At 44.5% G+C, this 25,000-nt stretch overlaps 1 protein-coding gene across 6 annotated transcripts in view; it reads left to right on the top strand.

Moving 5' to 3' along the window:
- The window catches only part of LOC110503343 (neurobeachin), a 330,014-nt gene that overhangs the window by 68,318 nt on the left and 236,696 nt on the right, over positions 1 to 25,000 (top strand). For all 6 annotated transcript variants that reach the window (XM_036961703.1, XM_036961702.1, XM_036961698.1 and 3 more), the window contains exons 6-17: positions 1,801 to 1,927; positions 4,459 to 4,578; positions 5,310 to 5,456; positions 8,283 to 8,480; positions 8,803 to 8,960; positions 11,940 to 12,048; positions 13,429 to 13,581; positions 14,608 to 14,776; positions 19,988 to 20,067; positions 21,066 to 21,128; positions 21,506 to 21,603; positions 23,790 to 23,882. In XM_036961703.1, the coding sequence (XP_036817598.1) occupies positions 1,801 to 1,927; positions 4,459 to 4,578; positions 5,310 to 5,456; positions 8,283 to 8,480; positions 8,803 to 8,960; positions 11,940 to 12,048; positions 13,429 to 13,581; positions 14,608 to 14,776; positions 19,988 to 20,067; positions 21,066 to 21,128; positions 21,506 to 21,603; positions 23,790 to 23,882 (1,515 nt within the window). The remainder of the gene's footprint in view (positions 1 to 1,800; positions 1,928 to 4,458; positions 4,579 to 5,309; positions 5,457 to 8,282; positions 8,481 to 8,802; positions 8,961 to 11,939; positions 12,049 to 13,428; positions 13,582 to 14,607; positions 14,777 to 19,987; positions 20,068 to 21,065; positions 21,129 to 21,505; positions 21,604 to 23,789; positions 23,883 to 25,000) is intronic.

The following is a 25,000-nucleotide window of genomic DNA, read 5'->3' as shown; positions in this document are numbered from 1 at the left end:
ATAAACCATATCTCTACTGGTGAGTAGCACATATAAACCATATCTCTACTGGTGAGTAGAACATATAAACCATATCTCTACTGGTGAGTAGAACATATAAACCATATCTCTACTGGTGAGTAGAACATATAAACCATATCTCTACTGGTGAGTAGTTCATATAAACCATATCTCTACTGGTGAGTAGAACATATAAACCATATCTCTACTGGTGAGTAGAACATATAAACCATATCTCTACTGGTGAGTAGAACATATAAACCATATCTCTACTGGTGAGTAGAACATATAAACCATATCTCTACTGGTGAGTAGAACATATAAACCATATCAGTTCATATAAACCATATCTCTACTGGTGAGTAGCACATATAAACCATATCTCTACTGGTGAATAGTTCCCCACCTGTTGCACTGACCCACTGGGCAAAAACTGGTTCAATCGTTTGTACATCATTTCAACAAAACAATTCAATGTGATGAAGTTGAATCAACATCGAAAACTGATTGGATTTGCAAAAAGTAATTCATGTAAGAGAATTTCATATTTTTTCCACCCAACTTTTAACCTAAATCCAAAGATTGTTGTTAATTTTGAATTCAGTTAGTTGACCACTCAAATGTAAATCAAAACTAGATGTTGAACTGACGTCTGCGCAGTGGGGACCCAGTAACTTTAGTGTTTGACCTCTGACCTTCCCTCTAAATCAGTAAGCAGATTATGACCACAAGTTGTGTTTCATTTCATCCACTTTTCAAGGTTTAAAGTTTATAAGCAGCTCTGTCTGAGGACTCCCTTCCTCCTGATGATGTAGTGCAGTTTAAAGGAGGAATGAGTTCTGATTAGGGTGATTAAAACCAGCCCAGGTCTGAACTGTGGAGGCTGGTACAAGCTTGTGTGTGTGTGTGTGTGTGTGTGTGTGTGTGTGTGTGTGTGTGTGTGTGTGTGTGTGTGTGTGTGTGTGTGTGTGCAGGCTGGGATCAGAGGGAGGTACAGAGACAGGGTATATGGGCTGTAAGGGGGAGGAACAATGGTAACGACTATTAATGTAGACTAATGTCTAGCCACCACAGCCCACGTCTGGTGGTGCATTGTGGGTAATTAACAGAGAGATCAATAGCCTCAAGAGAAGAGATTATCAACCACTACTCCAAATAGATAGTGTAATAACATATTAATCCCTAGAGAGGAGGAGAGGAGAGGAGGGGAGCAGAGGAGAGGAGAGTAGAGGACTGGAGAGGGGTATAAGGAGGGGAGGGATGAGATGAAAAGGGAGAGGAGAGTAGTGGAGAGGAACAGCCTGGAACAATGAGAGAGGGAATGGGAGAGAATGTGAGAGGGAGTGGGAGAGAATGTGAGGGGGAGTGGGAGAGAATGTGAGAGGGAGTGGGAGAGAATGTGAGGGGGAGTGGGAGAGAATGTGAGAGGAAGTGGGAGAGAATGTGAGAGGGAGTGGGAGAGAATGTGAGAGGGAGTGGGAGAGAATGTGAGGGGGAGTGGGAGAGAATGTGAGAGGGAGTGGGAGAGAGAGGGCAAAGTAAAGAGAGGAATGACCAGAGTGGGAAAGTACTAATGAATTAGTCAGCAACAGACACAATAGTTACTATCATTATCCTTCTGCTGTGGATTGTGTTCGGTTGACATAAACCTGATAGATGCATGATAATCATTACTTCAGTGAGAGAAAGGCATTATTTTTCCTGAGTATCTACAATGTGAAACATCAAGTCTAGGGAGCCAATCTGAAATTAGAAATGTAATGTTCGCACCTCATAATTTTGATACCGTTTCTTTTGCAGCTTTCGCACCAGTAAAGGAATCGGCTACTCTGCACATTTTGTGGGCAACTGTCTGATCGTGACATCGCTGAAGTCTAAAGGCAAAGGCTTTCAGCACTGTGTCAAATATGACTTTCAACCTAGGAAGGTAAGAGATTCTTTAAATCAAATTATATTGGTCACATACACATGGTTAGCAGGTGTTATTGCGAGTGTAGCGAAATGCTTGTGCTTCTAGTTCTGACAGTGTAGCAATATCAACAAGTAATCTAACAATTCCACAACAACTACCTAATACATACAAATCTAAGTAAAGGGATGGGAAAATAACATGTACATGTAAATATATGGATGAGCAATGACCGAGTGGTATATGCAAGATGTTATAGATACAGTATATACATGAGATGAGTAATGCAAGTTATGTAAACATCCTTATTAAAGTGGCATTAATAAAGTGACTAGTGATCCATTTGTTAGTGGCCAATGATTTAAAGTCTGTATGTAGTCAGCAGCCTCTCTGTGTCAGTGATGGAAGAGATAGAAACTGTTTTTCAGTCTCTTGGTGCCAGCTTTGATGCACCTGTACTGACCTCGACTTCTGGATGATAGCGGGGTGAACAGGCAGTGGCTCGGGTGGTTGTTGTCCTTGATTATCTTTTTGACCTTCCGAGACATCGGGTGCTATATGTGTTCTGAAGGGCAGGTAGTTTGCCCCCAGTGATGTGTTGTGCAGACCGCACCACCCTCTGGAGAGCCCTGTGGTTGTGGGTGGTGCAGTTGCCGTACCAGGCGGTTATACAGCCCGAAAGGATGCTCTCAATTGTGCATCTGTAAAGGTTTGTGAGGGTTTTAGGTGATAAGCCATATTTCATCAGCCTCCTGCTTTGACGGACGTCGCTGTGCTTGCTTAATTGTACCATCTCAAACCGATACCAGAACCAGGGACCTCTACATTGCAAACAGACATGACTGCCCTCCTGAAACGTTCTTAGCTCCTTGTGCCACCGAAAAGCCTGCAGTTCAGCCAGGCAAGTGGAAACTACAAGGGTGACCAGGTTTCATCTGTTACCCTGCTAGTGATCAATGAGCAATGGTCAGTGTGCTTATTTATACCAGCCTACAGGTCATATAGCTGATGATCAGTAGAGTGCTTATGTAGCAGCGTGCAGGTCCCATGTGTGAGTGATGGTGTGTTGAGGTGCTGCTCTATAGGACTGTATTGATCTGGTCAGTATGTTATGAATGAGGCCTCACCACCAGCTTGTTGCCATGTGGGTACGATCAGGAAAACCCCTTAATGATCTCTGTGGTCATGTATCAAGCGTTTTAGGCTGTGTTTACACAGCCACCCTACCCAAATCAGATTTTCTTTCTGTATCCAATCTTTTTTTCTGACTGTCCACACTCAATGTGACCCCTATCAGATTTGCGCATTCACACCGATGTAGCCCCTGAAGTAGCACACAGATTTAATGCTCATTTCCTGTCACTGTTCCTTTAAATGTAGGGGTGGTGGTCATGGTTCAGCAGGTATTGTGCAAAAAACCCACCTCAGAGCAAAAAAACAATCTGATCTGACTCTCCTCAGACCAGAGAGAGAAAGCATCATTACCTGTTCTGATTAACACTCCCACAGGGACCTCCTCACAGGAGCAGCTGGGTGTACAGTGAGATGAGATGAGAGTGTAGCGAGGGAGTGTAATGTATCTTGGGATGTCTGACACCCTACCTGTCTCTGTCCCAGTAGAGATAACAGGCTGGTTCAAGGCTCATGGCTTCTGTCAGACAATTACAGCCTTCGGTTAAATAGCTGTCAGTAACCATGGTGTTTCTGACATGACACCTTATTCTATACATAGTGCACTACTACAGTATGTACAGAATTATGTTCCCCCTCTCGTCCTCTCCTCTCTGCACCAGGTCAACGTTTCTAGTAGTGAAGTCATCAGTGATCATTAAAGTAGAGGGCAGACTTTGATCTAAAGATATCCTCAAATCAATGATCTGCTCTCCTGGTGATTAGAAGTGATCTAAAAGGGGGTATTGCCTCTTAATCGTCAACTGGAGTAATCTGATCCACTCGGCCATAGTCATGTTAATGATGTGTCTAAATCCTGTTGATCTGCAGTAGATTAACATAGTGAGGGTTGCAGCTGTAACTGCTTCATTTAAAGCCTTACATTGAGATGATCTGTGTACAGGTTAGATTTTCGTATGTATCAGAGAAACTGTATGGTCTGGATTACTGTGTTGTCTATACCATGCAGAATGTATGGATAACTGTATGGTTTGTAATACTGTGTTATCTATGCTATGCAGTAGGCCTGTGTAATAATGCAATATGCATGAGATCAGAGCTACTGAATCACATGATCCTATTTGTTCTCTAGATGACCTGGGTGACTGCAATGCAAACACTAGGCTGTGTTTAAAACCCTGTTCATACAGTGGGACTGAATGGGTTGTCGTTTCTAGTGCATCCTCTCTCTCTCTCTCTCTCTCTCTCTCTCTCTCTCTCTCTCTCTCTCTCTCTCTCTCTCTCTCTCTCTCTCTCTCTCTCTCTCTCTCTCTCTCTCTCTCTCTCTCTCTCTCTCTCTCTCTCTCTCTCTCTCTCTCTCTCTCTCTCTCTCTCTCTCTCTCTCTCTCTCTCTCTCTCTCTCTCTCTCTCTCTTTCAGTGGTACATGATCAGCATCGTGCATATCTACAACCGCTGGAGGAACAGTGAGATCCGTTGCTATGTCAACGGCCAGCTGGTCTCCTATGGCGACATGGCCTGGCACGTCAACACCAACGATGTGAGAATGCGCCTCATTGCTGGTTGATTGATGCTTGATTGATTGATTGACTGACTCTCCTGTCACTGTTCCTTCCTGTAGTGAGCCCTCTGCAAGGTCATGTTCAGAAAGGCACACAGGCACATTTTGAACAGTTTCACTCTCTGAGTGACAATCTATTAGAGGCCCTGTGAATCATGCACTCTCATAATTATCCTATTTGCCCATTCTAAAGCTGTCTTTTTTATGGGGTCTGTTAATTGCTCTGCTACTCAGCTGTGTTTGACGTTTGGATGATGCTTCCCCTGTCCGAGTCTGCTGGATGTCTTAAAGGACATGGCCCAATCCTCTCATCTCTGACTCAGTGTCCGCATAATGGCCCTAACCATTTCCCAGAGACAGATATAGTACCAGTCATTGTCCTGTTGAAAAAACAAATTCTAGTCCCACTAAGCACAAACCAGACGGAATGGCATATCGCTGCAAAATGTGTGTGTGTGTGTGCGCGCGTGTGTGTGCGCGTGTGTGTGTGTGTGTGTGTGTGTGAGTGAGTGAGTGAGTGAGTGAGTGAGTGAGTGAGTGAGTGAGAGAGATCATATTGTGGTTTATGTTTGACCGTTATAAATATATCCATCTTCGTCTCATTTTACACAGTTATGATAAGCCCTCTCTCTGTCTTCTCCTGCTACAGAGCTATGATAAATCCCCTGCTCTGTGTGCCCGTGTACTGACCCTCTCCTCTCCCTCTACAGAGTTATGATAAGTGCTTCCTGGGTTCGTCGGAGACAGCTGACGCTAACAGGGTATTCTGTGGTCAGCTGGGGGCCATCTATGTGTTCTCTGAGGCTCTCAACCCAGCTCAGATATTTGCCATTCATCAGCTGGGAGCGGGCTATAAGGTACGTACTGGGCAGACTGAATTAGGTTAGGATAGGATTAACTTTAATGGTACATGCACACATCCTGCTGCACCTACCAATCTGTGAAAACAATGCTGCTTGCTACAATTCCCTGTTCCCTGATACCTGGCATCTCTTTCCAAAGGGCTATGCTTGCATGTGTCCTGTGCCCTAACACTGTATACCCTACATGTACTGTGTTCTGTTCTCTGGCTGCCCCTGAAACTATGCTTTGGACTGTTAAGCACACCCAAGCCAACCTGAAAGCAGTGTCTGTCGTTAATCAAGTGTAGGTTGGGACCATAGTTATTCATAGCCTGTCTCATCCAGTCTCTGGCCTTAGTCTAGCACCTTGTTTTCCATGTAATTGTCTCTGTGATGTAATATAATGAATGGTGATTCATATTAATGATAATGATAGCTGGTTAGTAACTGAGGTGTTTAGAAAAGGCCTCATTATAATCTCAGTCAGTTGGCAGAGTCTCCCAGACACGGCAGTCTAACAGGGTCAAGGAGACACCCACATACGGGACAGTCTAGGGGGTGGGGGTGTAAATGTAAATAGTTCTGGTGGCCATTTGATTTAGTTGTTCAGCAGTCTTATGGCTTGGTAGTAGAATCTGTTAAGGAGCTGTCTGCATGTAATAGTGGAGCTGCCAGAGTGATGCTGGCTGTAGAGGCCTGCAGACTGAGCCTACTCTACCAGGCCCCAGGAGGTTGTCAACTAGAGTTCTTGGGATCATACTAGTCCCATTGTGTGTCTGGTCTACCGAGCCCGGTCTACTCTGCTTGTTATCTCAACTATCTACATCTCTTTATGAGAGAAGGCTGATAGACCCTGCATGGTGCTACAGTCACCTATGGTGTATCTCTATAGTGAGACGTAGGATAGACAGTATAGTTGATCTTCTCAGGGAGGCAGAACAACTGAGCTCCATTACTTTGAATGGTTTCAGGGAAGCTCTAGAGTTCAGAACTATTTCAGTGTAGGTCTCATCTCTCCCCATCTGAATCATCATGTATGTAGCTAGAAGAGGGATGTATCTCGCCTCTCATCACTCCTCTATGTCTGTGGCCGTTCATTCATTATTCACTCCTCCGTTGAGAGGACATTCCTGATTTCCTGATTAATAGCATTCCAATTGATGATGCGTTGATTGATTAATTGAGCTCCTCTCTCACCTGCCATCCTTAATGGATTGGTTACATTAACCTGTCTACGATACTGGTTCCCAATTGGGAATCAACCCTCCCACGTGCAGCTGAAACGGTGGCGCATGGAACGCAAAAATATTCTTAAAAATATTTAACCTCCACACATTAACAAGTCCAATAGCTCAAATGAAAGATAAACATCTTGTTCATTTAGCCAGCAAGTCAGATTTCTAAAATGTTTTACGGCGAAAACATAGCACATATATATGTAAAACCACCACCAGACACAGCTCATTTCAATAGCCAAAACATGCAATCAACAAACGCAGGATTAAAAAATAAATCGCTCACTAACCTTTTGAAAATCTTCATCAGATGACAGTAATATGACATATTACACAGTACATATTTTTTTTTTTCAATAATATGCCATTTATATCCATAAATGTCCATTTACAGTGAGTTCACCTTCAGAAATTACTCAAAAATGCCCGCAGGAAATCTATGTAGCGCGGCAAGATAACGTAAATAGACATCATAAACTTTGACTAAATATACATGTTCTACATATAGTTAGAAAGATACACTGCTTCTTTATGCAACCGCTGTGTTAGATTTATTTTTAACGTTACAGAAATCGCACACTATTCCATATTGTGAGACAGCGCTCAGTTCCAAGCTACATTTCCACGTAATGTTGGAGTCAACAGAAACACAGATTTAAGCATAAATATTCCCTTACCTTCGATGGTCTTCGTTCAGAATGTTCTGGAAGGCTTCATACTTACCCAATACATCGTTTGGTTTCAAGTCTTGCGTCTTTGTATTAGCTACTGCTAATAACATCAGCTGAAATGCACCCAAAACGTCCTCTGGTCCGGATAAGTTGCGCATCAAAACTTCAAAATTACACATTATATGTCGACTAAACAGGTCAAACTAAGTGCAGAAGCAAGCTTTATGATGTTTTAGACGTGCAAAACAAACTTCAATTCAATCGGCCATCGTCTGCCCTTCTCTTCAGTGCTGGAAACAAAGGAATGGCTGTGACCAATTCGCGCCCATACGCACAGCCTATTCTCTCGTGGCACGCACTAATTTCACTCCCATAGGGTCAATTCTCGCGCGATTTGAACGGTTTGAAGCCCTAATGAAAGAGGACATCTAGCGGAAGAGATAGAAAGTGTCCGCAGAATCATAGCTGGTTGGGAAGGGTGGGGGCCATGACGTCAAAGTTGCTCCAACTTTCATGGCCACAAAAACTAGTTTGGAAGAATGCCTGCCCTGTGAGTTCTGCTATACTTACAGACATAATTCCAACGGTTTTAGAATCTTTAGAGTGTTTTCTATCCAATAATAATTTTTATTTGCATATATTAACAATTTTTGACAGATTTTTTTTCCAGTTTACTAGGGGTACCCAATCTCTCCAAAGGGGGCGTATGTCTGCCATATCCTCGACTGAGTGACTCATTTATCGATCAGCATCATGTTCCATTAATATATGAATATGACACTACTGCTGCTGAGAGTTTAGTAGAGGAATGAGCTGTCACGATACCATGCCTTATCACATCTCTCTTCTCTCTCTCCTCCCACTCTCTGTCTGTCCTCATCTTTCTGCCTCTCTCCCTCCCTCCCTCTCTCTCTCTATTCCTCCCCTCTCTGTAGAGTACGTTTAAGTTTAAGTCGGAGAGTGACATCCACCTGGCGGAGCACCATAAGCAGGTCCTGTATGATGGCAAGCTGGCCAGCTCCATCTCCTTCACCTACAACGCCAAGGCTACTGACGCCCAGCTCTGCCTGGAGTCATCGCCCAAGGAGAACGCCTCCATCTTTGTCCACTCACCCCACGCCCTTATGCTACAGGTTAGTCTCACTACATGCCCTTATAATACACGTACAGATGGCGTCAAATATGTTGCCACCCTTGCACTTTACAAAGCAATACAATACAGTGCAATTGATCAGAATGATCTGTTTTCTCTTTTTAAAACTTTGAATGGCTATTTTTACCCAATTTCAACTTATTTTAGAAGAAATAGTGAATCGTGCAAGGGTGCCAATATATTTGACAGCAACTGTAAGTTTCACCCCATGTCCTTATAAAATAGGTTAGTCTCGTCTAATGTCCTTTTAATCCACATATAATGAAGTTATAGTAAACTAACACTGTATTGTTCCCTGCTAGGATGTGAAGGCCATAGTGACCCACTCCATCCACAGTGCCATCCACTCTATAGGAGGAATCCAGGTGCTGTTCCCTCTCTTCTCCCAGCTGGACTACCATCAACCCAACGACCAGCACAACTACCAGCACCATGAGACCCAGCTGGAGACTACCGTCTGGTGAGTACAGTATCTGTCCCTTTGTCCTGTCTCTGTCCCCTTTCACCTGTTCCTTTTCTCATCTCTGGTGAGTATTTGTCCTGTCTCTGTCACCTGTCCCCGGTCCCTTTTCCCTATCTGAGGACTACAATCTGGTGAGTACAGGAAGTTTCATCAAGTGAGGGTGTGAGTCTTCTACTATGAGAATGCTGAGAATCAACGTTCTAATTTACTCCTCCCTGCTGATCCTTGTCCTGAAGGTCTAGCATTGTCCTTGTCAGAGCCCCCCACGAGCCCTGCTCCAATCAGAGCTCGGCCATAATCCTGATTTAGCTCAGTGACAGAGACCACACTGGGGAGATGCACACACAGCAGCTCTGAGCCAGGCTCTGCTCTGCCTAGGGCCCTCTATCTGGTTCAGGCAGGGGCTAAACCTGCTGGGTAGTGTAGTCCCAGCCCTGAGTTAAGCCTGCTGGGTAGTGTTCCAACCCATGCCAGCTAGTGAACTCTGAGTGACTGTATTGGTTCTGCTGCCTGTTCCAGTGAGTCTACCTCTAAACTAACTGAGGGCTCATGTTGGTCCTCAGCATCTTCAGCAGGTACTGCAGCGTAACAGATGATGTGTGGATTCAAAAGGTATCGGAGAGAGGATTTGTGTAATTAGTATACTCTGGTTGATGAATGAAGGGACATATAGTGTGTCTGATGTAGTTTACCATACTGATGTAGTTTATCATACTGATGTAGTTTATCATACTGATTTAGTTTATCATACTGATGTAGTTTAACTTACTCCATAAACATGTATATAAATGCTATAGGCTGGTAAGCATATCTAAAGGATATAGCAAGATAGCTAATCTTCGTATCACCACACGGAATACTATAATTACATGTGGCTGTCTAAGGTAACCATTATGCAATTCCTGATTTTCCGGATATTGTGAGCTAATTCCTTACCATCAACATTTCAGCATCTATAAATTTAGTTTGCATCCCTTCGTTAAGGCTAAGTTAGGACCCAAACATATACTCTGGGTTGTGTAATTAACTCTACAATTTAGGATTTACCAATAGTCCAACTAAATTGTGAACGTAAATTAAATTAAACAGTTACTCTAAAAACGAGGAATGCACTTACTCAAATCAGATGTATCAGTCACAAATGAATTAACTCAAACACTCAAAACAATTAGTGTACATGATACAGAATAAAACAGAGTAAATGTCTACCACAAATAGACCTACATCTTTACATGGGGGTTTTAGATTCTACTTTTTATTTTAGAGGTTATTCTGTCTGTACACACATGGAGCTTGCAAACAAGGTCTCGATGAACCTAAAAAGACTCCGACCTTTTATCCTTGGATAAACTGAAACTCACCCCCGGGGACAAAGGCATCATACCCAGATTCTAATCTAGTTATGAAACTCATCAATGTAACGACAGGACTCCAGGAAGCTGCCCATCTGATAAGCGATCAGCCCATCATACAATTCTGACCAGTCTCTCTGAAAAGACATCAACCAGAACACATACTGTACAACAAGACATATCAAACTGAAAGCGGATTAGCGAGTGTCATAGAGAGCCTCTGTCAGACTGCCAAGACACGGTCACTCTGTCAGGACAGGCTTTAACTGAGAGACCCACTACAAAGACAGTAACTGACCCCAATGCAGAAGTAAACAGTCTCTCCACTTCTTCTCAGAGGACACCATGTCTTTAGGATTAGAGGCTGATAAAAGGACTAGCAGATGGGCTGGGATAGAAGATGAGGTTTGGAGCTGGGGCTAGGAGATGAGGCTGGGGCTAGGAGATGAGGCTAGGAGAGAAGGCTGGGGCTAGGAGATTAGGCTGGGAGCTGGGGCTAAGAGATGAGGCTGGGCGCTGGGGCTAGGAGAGAAGGCTGGGGCTAAGAGATGAGGCTGGGAGCTGGGGCTAGGAGAGAAGGCTGGGGCTAAGAGATGAGGCTGGGAGCTGGGGCTAGGAGAGAAGGCTGGGGCTAGGAGATTAGGCTGGGAGCTGGGGCTAAGAGATGAGGCTGGGCGCTGGGGCTAGGAGAGAAGGCTGGGGCTAAGAGATGAGGCTGGGAGCTGGGGCTAGGAGAGAAGACTGGGGCTAAGAGATGAGGCTGGGAGCTGGGGCTAGGAGAGAAGGCTGGGGCTAGGAGATTAGGCTGGGAGCTGGGGCTAAGAGATGAGGCTGGGCGCTGGGGCTAGGAGAGAAGGCTGGGGCTAAGAGATGAGGCTGGGAGCTGGGGCTAGGAGAGAAGGCTGGGGCTAAGAGATGAGGCTGGGAGCTGGGGCTAGGAGAGAAGGCTGGGGCTAGAGGAGATGGCTGTGGCTAGGAGATGAGGCTGGGAGCTGGGGCTAGGACTAGGAGAGAAGGCTGAAGCTTGGAGAGAAGGCGGGGGCTAGGAGATGAGGTCGCGGCTAGAGGAGATGGCTGAGGCTAGGAGATGAGGCTGGGAGCTGGGGCTAAGACTAAATCAAATCAAATCTAGGAGAGAAGGCTGGGGCTTGGAGAGAAGGCGGGGGCTAGGAGATGAAGTTGGGGCTAGAGGAGATGGCTGAGGCTAGGAGATGAGGCTGGGAGCTGGGACTAAGACTAGGAGAGAAAGCTGGGGCTTGGAGAGAAGGCGGGGGCTAGGAGATGAGGCTGGGAGCTGGGGGGTTAGGATCTACAGTCTCCAGCTGATTGCTGATTTCCTCAGAAGATGAAGATATCCTTATAAAATGTTCCCTTTCTACCACCTGACTGTTAGGATCTCAGAGGAACAGGGTTTACCTAAAGATGGTAGAGGAGCATCTACACTAGTGAGACAAACAGCCTTAGGACCACCATAATGTATGACATAATGGTGGTATTTAACAGTAGAGGAGCAATTTATCTGTATTTTGACACATTTATCTTTTTATGTCAGAACACTTGCACCCCACCGGATGTGTGTCTCGGTGTCTGTTTCCTTATAAACCTGTGTGTATGTGTGTTGCAGTGCCACCCTCCTGGTGTTCCTGGTTGACCTGTTGAAGAGCTCGGTGGCGATGCAGGAACAGATGCTGGGAGGGAAAGGATTCCTTGTAATCGGGTTTCTGTTGGAGAAGGTAGAAACTCTAACCTAAAACCTATAACACGCTGGAGATGGCATGGACTCTTTGTCATCTTCCATTGTTTTTTATGTATTGACTGCTTTGCTGTGATGTTGTGGCTACAGTATATGGGTTTTTAATAATCAAATCAATTAAATCAATCAAAATCAATGAAATCAATACATCATACGTTGTACCTTAAATGGCACGCTGTTCTCCATATAGTACACTATGTTAGAACAAAGCTACAGGGTTTGGCTTGGCCTAATAGGGCTCTGGACAAAAGGTATTGCACTACATAGGGAGTCATTTCAGTTTACCCGTTCTTACTTCCTATGGTGTGCCTGGCAACAGCTGATGACAGTTATTTAAAGATACCTCCTTTCAACCAATGTCCCTCAATATTTTCTTTAGTTCAAAAGCCTCTTTACTCCTCACTTTTGGTCAAAGGATATCAGAGGAGGACCAGAAATAGATCCATGGTTCTGAAACAGACAGGGACACAACAGGGCATCAGCCAACCAGTCAGACAGACTCTTTAATGCTGTTTGAAACATGGAGCCCAGTAGGCCTCAGATGGATAGGATCAAACCACAGATCAAAGAACAGAGCAGAGAGGCACAGAGGTGAGGAAGAGATTTGGAAGAAGAATCCACTTTGTGTTTTGAAGGGTATGTAGCCTCACTGCTTCCCCCGCCAGCCGCTGTCAGGCTGTGTCCTCCATGGAACCCTATTCCCGACATAGTCCACTTCTTTTGACCAGAGCCCTATGGGCCCTTTTTAAGGAAAATGCTGCCTTTTTGGACACAGACAGATTGTCCTGTAGCATCCTGACATCTATCCACCGGAGTCCAGCAGAGCCCAGAGCTCAGGGCCAGGAACAGGTGGTTGTAACAGGGGCCAGACGGTGGAAACAGTTTATCCCTCTCTCTCTCTCTCTCTCTCTCTCTCTCTCTCTCTCTCTCTCTGTCTCTCTCGCGTTCTCTCCTCTCCCTCCAGCTGCCAGCACTCTCACACTCACACCATCCTGCCATCTGGTTCAGATCTGTTTATACCACAGCTAGAATATTAGGAGAGACTACCTCTACCTGGTCAGGAGACGTGACAGAAAGACAGACAACAATGATAACAGCAGGACTCCTCTGAGTCTGCATGCTCAGTCAAATGCTCTCAAACTTTGCTTGTTTGGTGAAATGTCTGTACATTCCAGTTACTACTTCAAAATGGTGAAACTCCTCAATTGCACTGCCCATGCTAAAACGGGCTTTGTGGAAAGTGAACCCTCTATCCAACTCTATGGTTGGCTTACAGTATATGTTATTGAGGGATTGATTGACTGGTTGATTGATTGATTGATTGAGTATCCAGTGGTCTGACCAGTCCCTGTGCCTCCAGTGCTCCAGGGTCCATATCACACGTGCGGTCCTTGAGCAGTTCCTGTCCTTCGCTAAATACCTGGACGGGTTAACCCACGGAGCACCACTCCTCAAACAGCTCTGTGACCACATCCTGTTCAACGCAGCCATCTGGATACACACCCCTGCCAAGGTAAGTCCTGCCCCCACACCCCCCGCCAAGGTAGACCTTGTCCCCCGTAAAGATGAGCCCCACCCAAACTGGTTCTACTGGTTCCAGGTAGCTCCATGGTAACCCACCTGAGTTCTGACTCACTGAAGACTGTTTAGAGCAATACTCACTTCTACCATGATCCATTATGTAACACAACATATTTTCGGGTCCTGATATTAGTGGATATTTTCTCCTCCGAATTGAAGACTTCACCACTGACTGAGGTTTACTGCCTGCTGTCACCATCAGCTCCTCAACCCTGAGAAGTATTGAAATGTTTTAGACTGAAAATACATAATGACCCGTGAAGTAGTGGATGAGGCGGATCAGAGGAGCTGGGTTGTGTGGAGAATCCATTCTCCTCACTGGCACCGCCCCTGGTGGCTCTTATGAATAAATACATAACGGTTGTGGGGCAATGTCTCAGGAGTTGAGGTAGAGAGAGTCTCTGGAGGTCGACCTCAGACCCCTCCCCCATACACTTCTCTCACATGGAGCACAGAGAGCGAGAGGGGCAGACAGAGGTAACACACTAGATTAGAGCACTTTTAGATATCTCCTCTTCTCTCTGTTAGATGGAATAAAAGCTGTAGAGGGACTGTGTGGGATTATTGTCCAGTCAATTGCTAATTACAGAGGCCGTATTAATGAGACTGAACAGAGCAGAGCGGAGATGGAGAGAGAGGAGTGGAGAGGAAATAAGAGGGGAGTGATGAGAGGAGACTGTTATAGTGTGTTCTAATAGAGTGGAATGTGGGGTCAGCCACAGCAACCTGTCTCTCTCTCTGTTCTACACCTGCAGGGAGGATGATGGGCTAAGGTCAGCTAGGACCTCTTTAATACAGCATTCATTTAATATGACCAGTTCACAGCCTTAATATGATACCTTAATCAGCCTGGAGTAGGTTATAAAGATTATACCTGACAGCTATATTTATGTAGAATCACTGGGTATAGGTTAATTGTGTGTGTGTGTGTGTGTGTGTGCGTGTGCTCTCCCCTCAGGTCCAGCTCTCATTGTACACGTACCTGTCTGCAGAGTTTATCGGCACGGCAACCATCTACACCACCATCCGCCGTATTGGGACAGTGCTGCAGCTGATGCACAGTCTGAAGTACTACTACTGGACCTGCAACCCTGAGGCCAGCAGTGGCATTACACCTAAAGGACTGGGTAAACACACAGACACACACCACAGGTCCAGAGATGACAGGCATCTTCTCTCTGTGTAGTAACAGGCTGCCATGAGGCGGATGTCTGCCGTGTTGGAATTCAAAGTCACCCTGAACTGTCATGTCATCTTCCCCTCTCAGCTTTTTCTCTCTGAGACTATTCAGAATGCTCAGAGGCCCAGGTTCTGATACAGGCCTATATGGTTGGAAGCAGACCTGTATATATCCTACAGGTCAGGTTAGAACAGTGCTGATAAACCAGGTCTGTCTCTTAAATAGCATCCTATAGGGCTCCAGGCAAAAGTAGTGCACTGTGTAAAGAATAGGGGGCCATTTGGACATAACCACAGGAGAGAAGTGTAGTTTATTCCACAGAGGAAGTAGATGTGTATTAACTGTGTAATGAATAGTTGATGCAGCAGTTTAGCCTCTATTGACAGAGATCACATGGTTAATGATTTCTCATGAAGCCCAGAAAACAAAGAACACTATGACCATTAATCAGCAGTAGGGTGGAGAAATTTGCCAGAGCTACAGACCAGTCCTATATGAAATATTGAGCAGAGCTACAGTACAGATCTATGTGAAGTAGGATACTGAGTGTGTCTGTGGTAGGGAGAGTTTTATATATAGACAGCTCTGGAACGTTCTGCAGTGTTTCTACTCTGATCTGGGGAAGGGTTTGGACTCTCCGGGGCTGTTTAGTTTTTCTGCTTTTACTGACGTTGATGAATAATAGATATTGTGTCATAGATTGCATGTTTTGGATGTTCCTACTAACATCTTGGTCTGTTTTGCTTTAGTATGTGTTGCAAAACAGTGAGACAAACAGTACTAGTGTATAAGATGTTTAGTAGCCATGTTCTATTTGTTGGACTTATTAGCCATGTTCTTTTTGTTGGACTTAGTAGCCATGTTCTTTTTGTTGGATTTAGTAGCCATGTTCTTTTTGTTGGACTTAGTAGCCATGTTCTGTTTGTTGGATTTAGTAGTCATGTTCTGTTTGTTGGACTTAGTAGCCATGTTCTGTTTGTTGGACTTAGTAGCCATGTTCTGTTTGTTGGATTTAGTAGTCATGTTCTGTTTGTTGGACTTAGTAGCCATGTTCTGTTTGTTGGACTTAGTAGCCATGTTCTGTTTGTTGGACTTAGTAGCCATGTTCTGTTTGTTGGACTTAGTAGCCATGTTCTTTTTGTTGGACTTAGTAGCCATGTTCTTTTTGTTGGACTTAGTAGCCATGTTCTATTTGTTGGACTTAGTAGCCATGTTCTTTTTGTTGGACTTATTAGCCATGTTCTGTTTGTTGGACTTAGTAGCCATGTTCTGTTTGTTGGACTTATTAGCCATGTTCTGTTTGTTGGATTTAGTAGTCATGTTCTTTTTGTTGGACTTATTAGCCATGTTCTGTTTGTTGGACTTAGTAGCCATGTTCTGTTTGTTGGACTTATTAGCCATGTTCTGTTTGTTGGATTTAGTAGCCATGTTCTTTTTGTTGGATTTAGTAGTCATGTTCTGTTTGTTGGACTTAGTAGCCATGTTCTTTTTGTTGGATTTAGTAGCCATGTTCTGTTTGTTGGACTTAGTAGCCATGTTCTGTTTGTTGGACTTAGTAGCCATGTTCTGTTTGTTGGATTTAGTAGTCATGTTCTGTTTGTTGGACTTATTAGCCATGTTCTGATTGTTGGATTTAGTAGTCATGTTCTGTTTGTTGGACTTATTAGCCATGTTCTGTTTGTTGGATTTAATAGTCATGTTCTGTTTGTTGAACTTAGTAGCCATGTTCTGTTTGTTGGACGTATTAGCCATGTTCTGTTTGTTGGATTTAGTAGCCATGTTCTTTTTGTTGGACTTAGTAGCCATGTTCTGTTTGTTGGACTTAGTAGCCATGTTCTGTTTGTTGGACGTATTAGCCATGTTTTGTTTGTTGGACTTAGTAGCCATGTTCTGTTTGTTGGACTTAGTAGCCATGTTCTGTTTGTTGTACTAGCTATGTAGCTATGTTGTTTCTCTTCAGTCAGGGTCGTTCAACTAGACACAGCAGAAAACAAAGCTACTCCATCCTAGTAGAGATCACTCTTTGAAAGATCTTGGTGATGAACCTTGTCTGCTGAGACATCTGTTGGATGATGTGTGTGTAGAATATAATCCATATTTGTGAAACAGACCATCTTTCTAATTTCTAGTTCATCTTCCCGGTAATGTGTTCTTTAAATGAATAGAAGTGTAAGTCTGCCTCCTGTTCAAAAGTACTACACTACAAAGGGAATAGGGTGCCATTTGGGTAGTAGACAGTGTTTTGCTGATGGTTCTAGAATCCCGGTGGGAGAAACGGAAGAGAGGAACGGTATAGTTGGTCAAACACTGAGGACGGTGTCCTCACCCGAACCTGGAGGTAATTTTATCGTCCTTCTATTTCCATTAGACCTGGTTTTCATTTGACTCAGACGACTGTGGTGTTGCCTCTAGATGGGGAGAGAGGGAATGGGAGGGAGAGAGATGAAGGGAGAGGGAGATGGGGAGAGAGCAGGTAGATACTGTAATCAAGTGTTCAATTATAAGAACAAAGCAATGGTGGTTGGAACAGAGCTGGTGCAGGTGTACATCCCAAATGGCACCCTATTCCCTAGATAGTGCACTATGTTTGACCAGGGCCCGTAGGTCAAAAGTAGTGGACTATGTAGGGAATAGGGTGCCACTTGGGACGCAGGGACAGTTTGTCTCTAGGAAATGTTGCTGCTGGTTTCTCTGGGAGTCTGTAAATAGAGAGCCATCAAATTAAACCAATGCATCATCCTCTCACACACAGACACTGCAGTGCAGGCTCAATTTCTCTCAATCCCTAACATGCGCTCGCACACACAGAATCTATCGCTCTCTCTCGCTATTTTGCTCTGTCTTTCTCTTTTGCTCTGTTAGACACACACTCTGTTGGTCCTGCTCCTCGTATGTGTTCACATACTCTGAAGTCAAATTTCTAATTTCAGGTCTCCACACTCCCAGCGTCTGGAACTGATCCATTTGGATAGGAGCTGTAACAATATTGTCAACATTCCAAATGACACCCTATTCCTTATATAGTGCACTACTTTTGACCAGAACCCTATGGTGCACTATAAGAAATAGGGTGCCATTTTGGACGCCGCCAATATTGTCTAATCTTGAGCAGGGCTGAGAATCTGTGTATCCTCCCAGTGAAAACATAGAGTATTGATCAACCCTGTGAAATATTATCCAATGCTATTACTGCCTGCTTTATCTGAACCAAGTCATGGGTGAAAGTGAAATTAGGTCAATTTCCTAAGTATCTATAATAAAATGTGTATATGAAGCACGCTCTCATGATTGCTATGGATTAATTACCAGTCCAGTCACACTCACTCACTGTAGCGAGGAGGAGAAAGCGGATTTCTGCGTTAATAACACAAACATAAATAATTTATCAATAAAGTGAACCTTATCCTCCTCCTGCCCAATACCCTCAGGGCAGGTGGACTGAACCAACCAATGAGAGCCTGAGAATCAACAGTTGTGACTAAGTTGGATTCAGCATGTGGATGCAGCTGTGTTGTTAAGGATGCTGTTATCTAGCGACATGTTCTGTCCCTGTACTGTGTTCTCAGACGGCTTCTATTAATCAGTGTCACAAGGAGCTGAGGGAGCCTTTGTTGAAGGGGTTCCATTGATTTCTGAGGGGAAATAGGACAGTCAGATGTTGGATTAAATTGTGTCTGACAGCAGAGGACTATCTTCACTCTGGAGATACGTTCTTGTGTGTAAATGAATAGCTCTATGTTATCGATATCTCTGTGGCAGCAACCTGTCCACGTACACTATATATACAAAAGTATGTGGACACCCCTTCAAATGAGTGGATTTGGCTATTTCAGCCACACCCGTTGCTGACAGGTGTATAAAATCGAGGCACAGCCATGCAATCTCCAAAGACAAACATTGGCAGTAGAATGGCCTTACTGAAGAGCTCAGTGACTTTCAACGTGGCACCAGCATAGGATGCCACCTTTCTAACAAGTCAGTTCTTTACATTTCTGCCATGCCAGAGCTTTCCGGTCAACTAATTGCTGTTATTCTGAAGTGGAAATGTCTAGGAGCAACAACGGCTCAGCCTCGAAGTGGTAGGCCACACAAGCTCATAGAACGGGACCATCGAGTGCTGAATCGTCTGTCCTCGGTTGCAACATTCACTACCGAGTTCCAAACTGCCTCTGGAAGCAACGTCAGCACAAGACGTGTTCATCGGGAGCTTCATTAAATGGGTTTCCATGGCCAAGCAGCCGCACACAAGCCTAAGATCACCATGCGCAATGCCAAGCGTCGGCTGTAGTGGTGTAAAGCTTGCCGCCATTGGAGCAGTGGAAACGCTTCACCATCTGGCAATCCAACGGACTAATATGGGTTTGGCAAATGCCAGGAGAACACAACATGCCCAATACATCATAGAGACAACTGTAAAGTTTGGTGGAGGAGGAATAATGGTCTGTAGTTGTTTTTCATGGTTCGGGCTAGGCCCCTTAGTTCCAGTGAAGGGAAATCCGAACGCTACAGCATAAAATGACATTCTAGACGATTCTGTGTTTCCAACTTTGTGGCAACAGTTTGGGGAAAGCCTGAACCCCATCAAACACCATTGGGATGAATTGAAACACGGACTGTGAGCCAGGCCTAATCGCCCATCATAAGTACCCAACATCACTAATGCTCTTGAATGGAAGCAAGTCCCAGCAGCAATGTTCCACCATCTAATGGAAAGCTTTCCCAGAAGAGAGGAGGCTGTTATAGCAGCAAAGGAGGGGCCAACTCCATATTAATGCCCATGATTTTGGAATAAGATGTTGGACGAGCAGGTGTCTACATACTTTTGGTCCTGTAGTGCATTTACTCTACGCGCTCAAATACAATATGTCTTAAAACCACAGAGCAGAGTGAAGTTAATGATAATAGATGTTGTATCAGAGCCTAGTGCCGGGCTGCAGCTGTAATCAATAACCAACCGTCTGTAATGTGTCATATCTGTCCCCTCATATTTGATCACTCATCTGGGTTGGGCAGTGTTATGCATACAGCACCGTGTTGAGTTGTACTGCTCTCTGTAGATTTCTGATAGCGATAGATCGGCTCTGAGATGTGAAGTCAATTTCAGACGTGTGTGCGTGTGCATATTGATCCCTGTGACTCGGTCTGTGTTTGTCCTCAGATGGTCCAAGGCCCACCCAGCAGGAGATCATCTCTCTCAGGGCTTTCCTGTTGCTGTTCCTCAAACAACTCATCCTCAAGGTACTGCACATAAACACTCACACATCCATTCCAAAATAAAAACAGTTTGTTTATTATCTCCACCAGAGAAAGGAACCATGGGTAATTGCTCTGGAACCATAATGTCCAATCAGCATGCAGGTTCAGGTCCGTCCGTGTTGTTGTGTTCAAATCATTGCTTAGCTTCAACAACATGGCAGCAGGCTCCTTTTCTGCAACAAATAGGCCTGCAGCCCGAGGCCACTACAGAAATAAGCAGAATTTGAACAACGGAGGGAATATAAACTGGCTACCAATAGAAAATATCTACCATTCTGTACAGCATCAGCTACATACACACGCACACGCACGCACAGCTCAAACAACAATTAACTTCCAATCTGTTCCTGCAGAGATTCTGGTTCCTCATCAGAAGTGTTTAAACGTTACATCACTGTAAAGTCTCTGAACAACAGGAGACTGGGGAACAAACACTGAACGTGCTGCAATATTATATTCATCTCACAAACCAGCATTTGTCAACTGGTTCCAAAATGAGAATTATTATCCATCAACAGCTTAGCTCAGCACTGGCATTGATTAACAGTGCCTAGGCCTATCTCCTGGATACTGGCATACAAACACCCTGGTGTTAACTACAGTATCTAACAGACCTGCCAGTGATCATTAGGCAACCTAAGGCAGTTTCCCATCTGTTTCTGTTACTAGTAGGAATAAATCGCTTCTTGAGTCAGTCTGTTTCTGTTACTAGTAGGAATAAATCGCTTCTTGAGTCAGTCTGTTTCTGTTACTAGTAGGAATAAATCGCTTCTTGAGTCAGTCTGTTTCTGTTACTAGTAGGAATAAATTGCTTCTTCAGTCAGTCTGTTTCTGTTACTAGTAGGAATAAATCGCTTCTTGAGTCAGTCTGTTTCTGTTACTAGTAGGAATAAATCGCTTCTTCAGTCAGTCTGTTTCTGTTACTAGTAGGAATAAATCGCTTCTTTGGTCAGTGTGAAAACGTGTGTGTCATTTCTTAGGACCGAGGCGTGAAGGAGGATGAGCTGCAGAGTATCCTGAACTACCTGCTAACCATGCATGAGGTGAGTGGCAAGTCCCCATGGTCCTGGCTGTAGCGATGTAGGGTTGAGAGGTCTGTCCATTGAGAATGCTCTACTGTATGGTGCTGTAAACCTCTCTCTCCCTGTCTCTCTTTCTTTCCCCCTCTCCATCTCTCACCCCCCGCTTTCTCTCTCTCATTCCCGTCTCTCAATTCAATTCAATGGGTTTTATCTCTCTCTCTCCCCCTCTCAAACCTTTCTCTCTCTCTCTCCCCATCATACTCTCTCTCTCCCCTCAACGCCTCTCTCTCTCTCTCTCTCTCTCTCTCTCTCTCTCTCTCTCCTCTCTCTCTCTCTCTCTCTCTCTCTCTCTCTCTCTCTCTCTCTCTCTCTCTCTCTCTCTCTCTCTCTCTCTCTAGGATGATAATATCCATGATGTTCTCCAGCTGGTAGTGGCTCTGATGTCAGAACACCCAGCCTCCATGATTCCAGCCTTCGACCAGAGGAACGGCATACGGTACGCAACACACACACACACACACACACACACACGGCACAGCCCTTGGGGAACAAAGCCCGCTTGCTGTTGATGCACGAAATGCATGTAATAACATCACATCTCTAATACTGGAGATTGTGTTGTGAATCTACATGATACCTTTTGAATAATTCACATATTCGGTAAGACATTTTATGATATTAACATATTCATTTTATATCAGACATGGATGATAAAACATACTGTATGCCCTGTGTGTTCTATGAAATATGAATGTATATCAGCCACTGACTCCTGCAGAGTGCTCAGCATCTTCACTGCAGGAAATGGGATGGCTCTGTTTTGATCAGGAAACTAATTTAGTTGTCACGCCGACACACAGACTCTCAAAACAGACAGGGAGGTCTTTCCCTGCACACCCAACTAGTTCAGTCTGGTTTCATTGTAACCGTCCAAGCACTCTATTTCCATTATATATATATATATATATATATATATATACAGTGCCTTGCGAAAGTATTCGGCCCCCTTGAACTTTGCGACCTTTTGCCACATTTCAGGCTTCAAACATAAAGATATAAAACTGTATTTTTTTTGTGAAGAATCAACAACAAGTGGGACACAATCATGAAGTGGAACGACATTTATTGGATATTTCAAACTTTTTTAACAAATCAAAAACTGAAAAATTGGGCGTGCAAAATTATTCAGCCCCCTTAAGTTAATACTTTGTAGCGCCACCTTTTGCTGCGATTACAGCTGTAAGTCGCTTGGGGTATGTCTCTATCAGTTTTGCACATCGAGAGACTGAATTTTTTTCCCATTCCTCCTTGCAAAACAGCTCGAGCTCAGTGAGGTTGGATGGAGAGCATTTGTGAACAGCAGTTTTCAGTTCTTTCCACAGATTCTCGATTGGATTCAGGTCTGGACTTTGACTTGGCCATTCTAACACCTGAATAGGTTAATTTTTGAACCATTCCATTGTAGATTTTGCTTTATGTTTTGGATCATTATCTTGTTGGAAGACAAATCTCCGTCCCAGTCTCAGGTCTTTTGTAGACTCCATCAGGTTTTCTTCCAGAATGGTCCTGTATTTGGCTCCATCCATCTTCCCATCAATTTTAACCATCTTCCCTGTCCCTGCTGAAGAAAAGCAGGCCCAAACCATGATGCTGCCACCACCATGTTTGACAGTGGGGATGGTGTGTTCAGCTGTGTTGCTTTTACGCCAAACATAACGTTTTGCATTGTTGCCAAAAAGTTCAATTTTGGTTTCATCTGACCAGAGCACCTTCTTCCACATGTTTGGTGTGTCTCCCAGGTGGCTTGTGGCAAACTTTAAACTACACTTTTTATGGATATCTTTAAGAAATGGCTTTCTTCTTGCCACTCTTCCATAAAGGCCAGATTTGTGCAATATACGACTGATTGTTGTCCTATGGACAGTCTCCCACCTCAGCTGTAGATCTCTGCAGTTCATCCAGAGTGATCATGGGCCTCTTGGCTGCATCTCTGATCAGTCTTCTCCTTGTATGAGCTGAAAGTTTAGAGGGACGGCCAGGTCTTGGTAGATTTGCAGTGGTCTGATACTCCTTCCATTTCAATATTATCGCTTGCACAGTGCTCCTTGGGATGTTTAAAGCTTGGGAAATCTTTTTGTATCCAAATCCGGCTTTAAACTTCTTCACAACAGTATCTCGGACCTGCCTGGTGTGTTCCTTGTTCTTCATGATGCTCTCTGCGCTTTTAACGGACCTCTGAGACTATCACAGTGCAGGTGCATTTATACGGAGACTTGATTACACACAGGTGGATTGTATTTATCATCATTAGTCATTTAGGTCAACATTGGATCATTCAGAGATCCTCACTGAACTTCTGGAGAGAGTTTGCTGCACTGAAAGTAAAGGGGCTGAATAATTTTGCACGCCCAATTTTTCAGTTTATATCCAATAAATGTCGTTCCACTTCATGATTGTGTCCCACTTGTTGTTGATTCTTCACAAAAAAATACAGTTTTATATCTTTATGTTTGAAGCTTGAAATGTGGAAAAAGGTCGCAAAGTTCAAGGGGGCCGAATACTTTCGCAAGGCACTGTATATATATATATATATATACTACTTATGACTAGAGCTCATAGGGGACACAATCATTAACAGGGCCATGTTTAAATGTGATTCATATGTCTCCTGTCCTGTTCCAGGGTGATGTACAAGCTGTTGGCATCTAAGACTGAGAGCATCAGAGTCCAGTCCCTCAAAGTCCTGGGATATTTCCTCAAACACCTGGGACACAAGTGAGTTATTATCCCTCTCTCAATGAAAGACTGTCCCCAAGAGAGGTCTGGATCTATGAAAGACATTCTCTTCTTCTCTTCTCCCCTTTACTCTTATCCCCTCTTCTCCCTTCTTCTCCCCTTTACTCTTATCCCCTCTTCTCCCTTTACTCTTCTCCCCTATTCTCCCCCCCTCTTCTTATTCCCTCTTCTCCCCTATTCTCCCCCCTCTTCTTATTCCCTCTTCTCCCCTTTTCTCTTCTCCCCTCTTCTTATTCCCTCTTCTCCCCTCCCCTCTTCTTATTCCCTCGTCTCCCCTCCCCTCTTCTCCCCTTTACTCTTCTCCCCTCTTCTTATTCCCTCTTCTCCCCTCCCCTCTTCTTATTCCCTCTTCTTCCCTTTACTCTTCTCCCCTCTTCTTATTCCCTCTTCCCCCCTTTTCTCCCCTCCCCTCTTCTTATTCCCTCTTCTCCCCTTTACCTTTCTCCCCTCTTCTTATTCCCTCTTCTCCCCTCTTCTCCCCTCCCCTCTTCTTATCCCTTCTCTTCTCCCCTCTTCTCCCCTTTACTCTTCTCCCCTCTTCTTATTCCCTCTTCTCCCCTTCCCTCTTCTCCCTTTTACTCTTTTCCCCTCTTCTTATTCCCTCTTCTCCCCTCCCCTCTTCTTATCCCCTCTTCTCCGCTCTTCTCCCCTTTACTCTTCTCCCCTCTTCTTATTCCCTCTTCTCCACTCTTCCCACCTCTTCTCCTCTCTTCTCCCCTTTACTCTTCTCCCCCCTGTTCTTATTCCCTCTTCTCCCCTCCCCTCTTCTTATTCCCTCTTCTCCCCTCCCCTCTTCTTATCCCTTCTTCTCTTCTCCCCTCTTCTCCCCTTTACTCTTCTCCCCTCTTCTTATTCCCTCTTCTCCCCTTCCCTCTTCTCCCCTTTACTCTTCTCCCCTCTTCTTATTCCCTCTTCTCCCCTCCCCTCTTCTTATCCCCTCTTCTCCGCTCTTCTCCCCTTTACTCTTCTCCCCCCTTCTTATTCCCTCTTCTCCACTCTTCCCACCTCTTCTCCTCTCTTCTCCCCTTTACTCTTCTCCCCCCTCTTCTCCTCCCCTCTTCTCCCCTCCCCTCTTCTTATCCCCTCTTCTCCCCTCC

The sequence above is a fragment of the Oncorhynchus mykiss genome, chromosome 24, assembly GCF_013265735.2.
Source record: "Oncorhynchus mykiss isolate Arlee chromosome 24, USDA_OmykA_1.1, whole genome shotgun sequence".
Lineage (NCBI taxonomy): Eukaryota > Metazoa > Chordata > Actinopteri > Salmoniformes > Salmonidae > Oncorhynchus > Oncorhynchus mykiss.
Note: the sequence above shows the minus strand (reverse complement) of the source record. Positions and strands in the feature narration are given on the sequence as shown.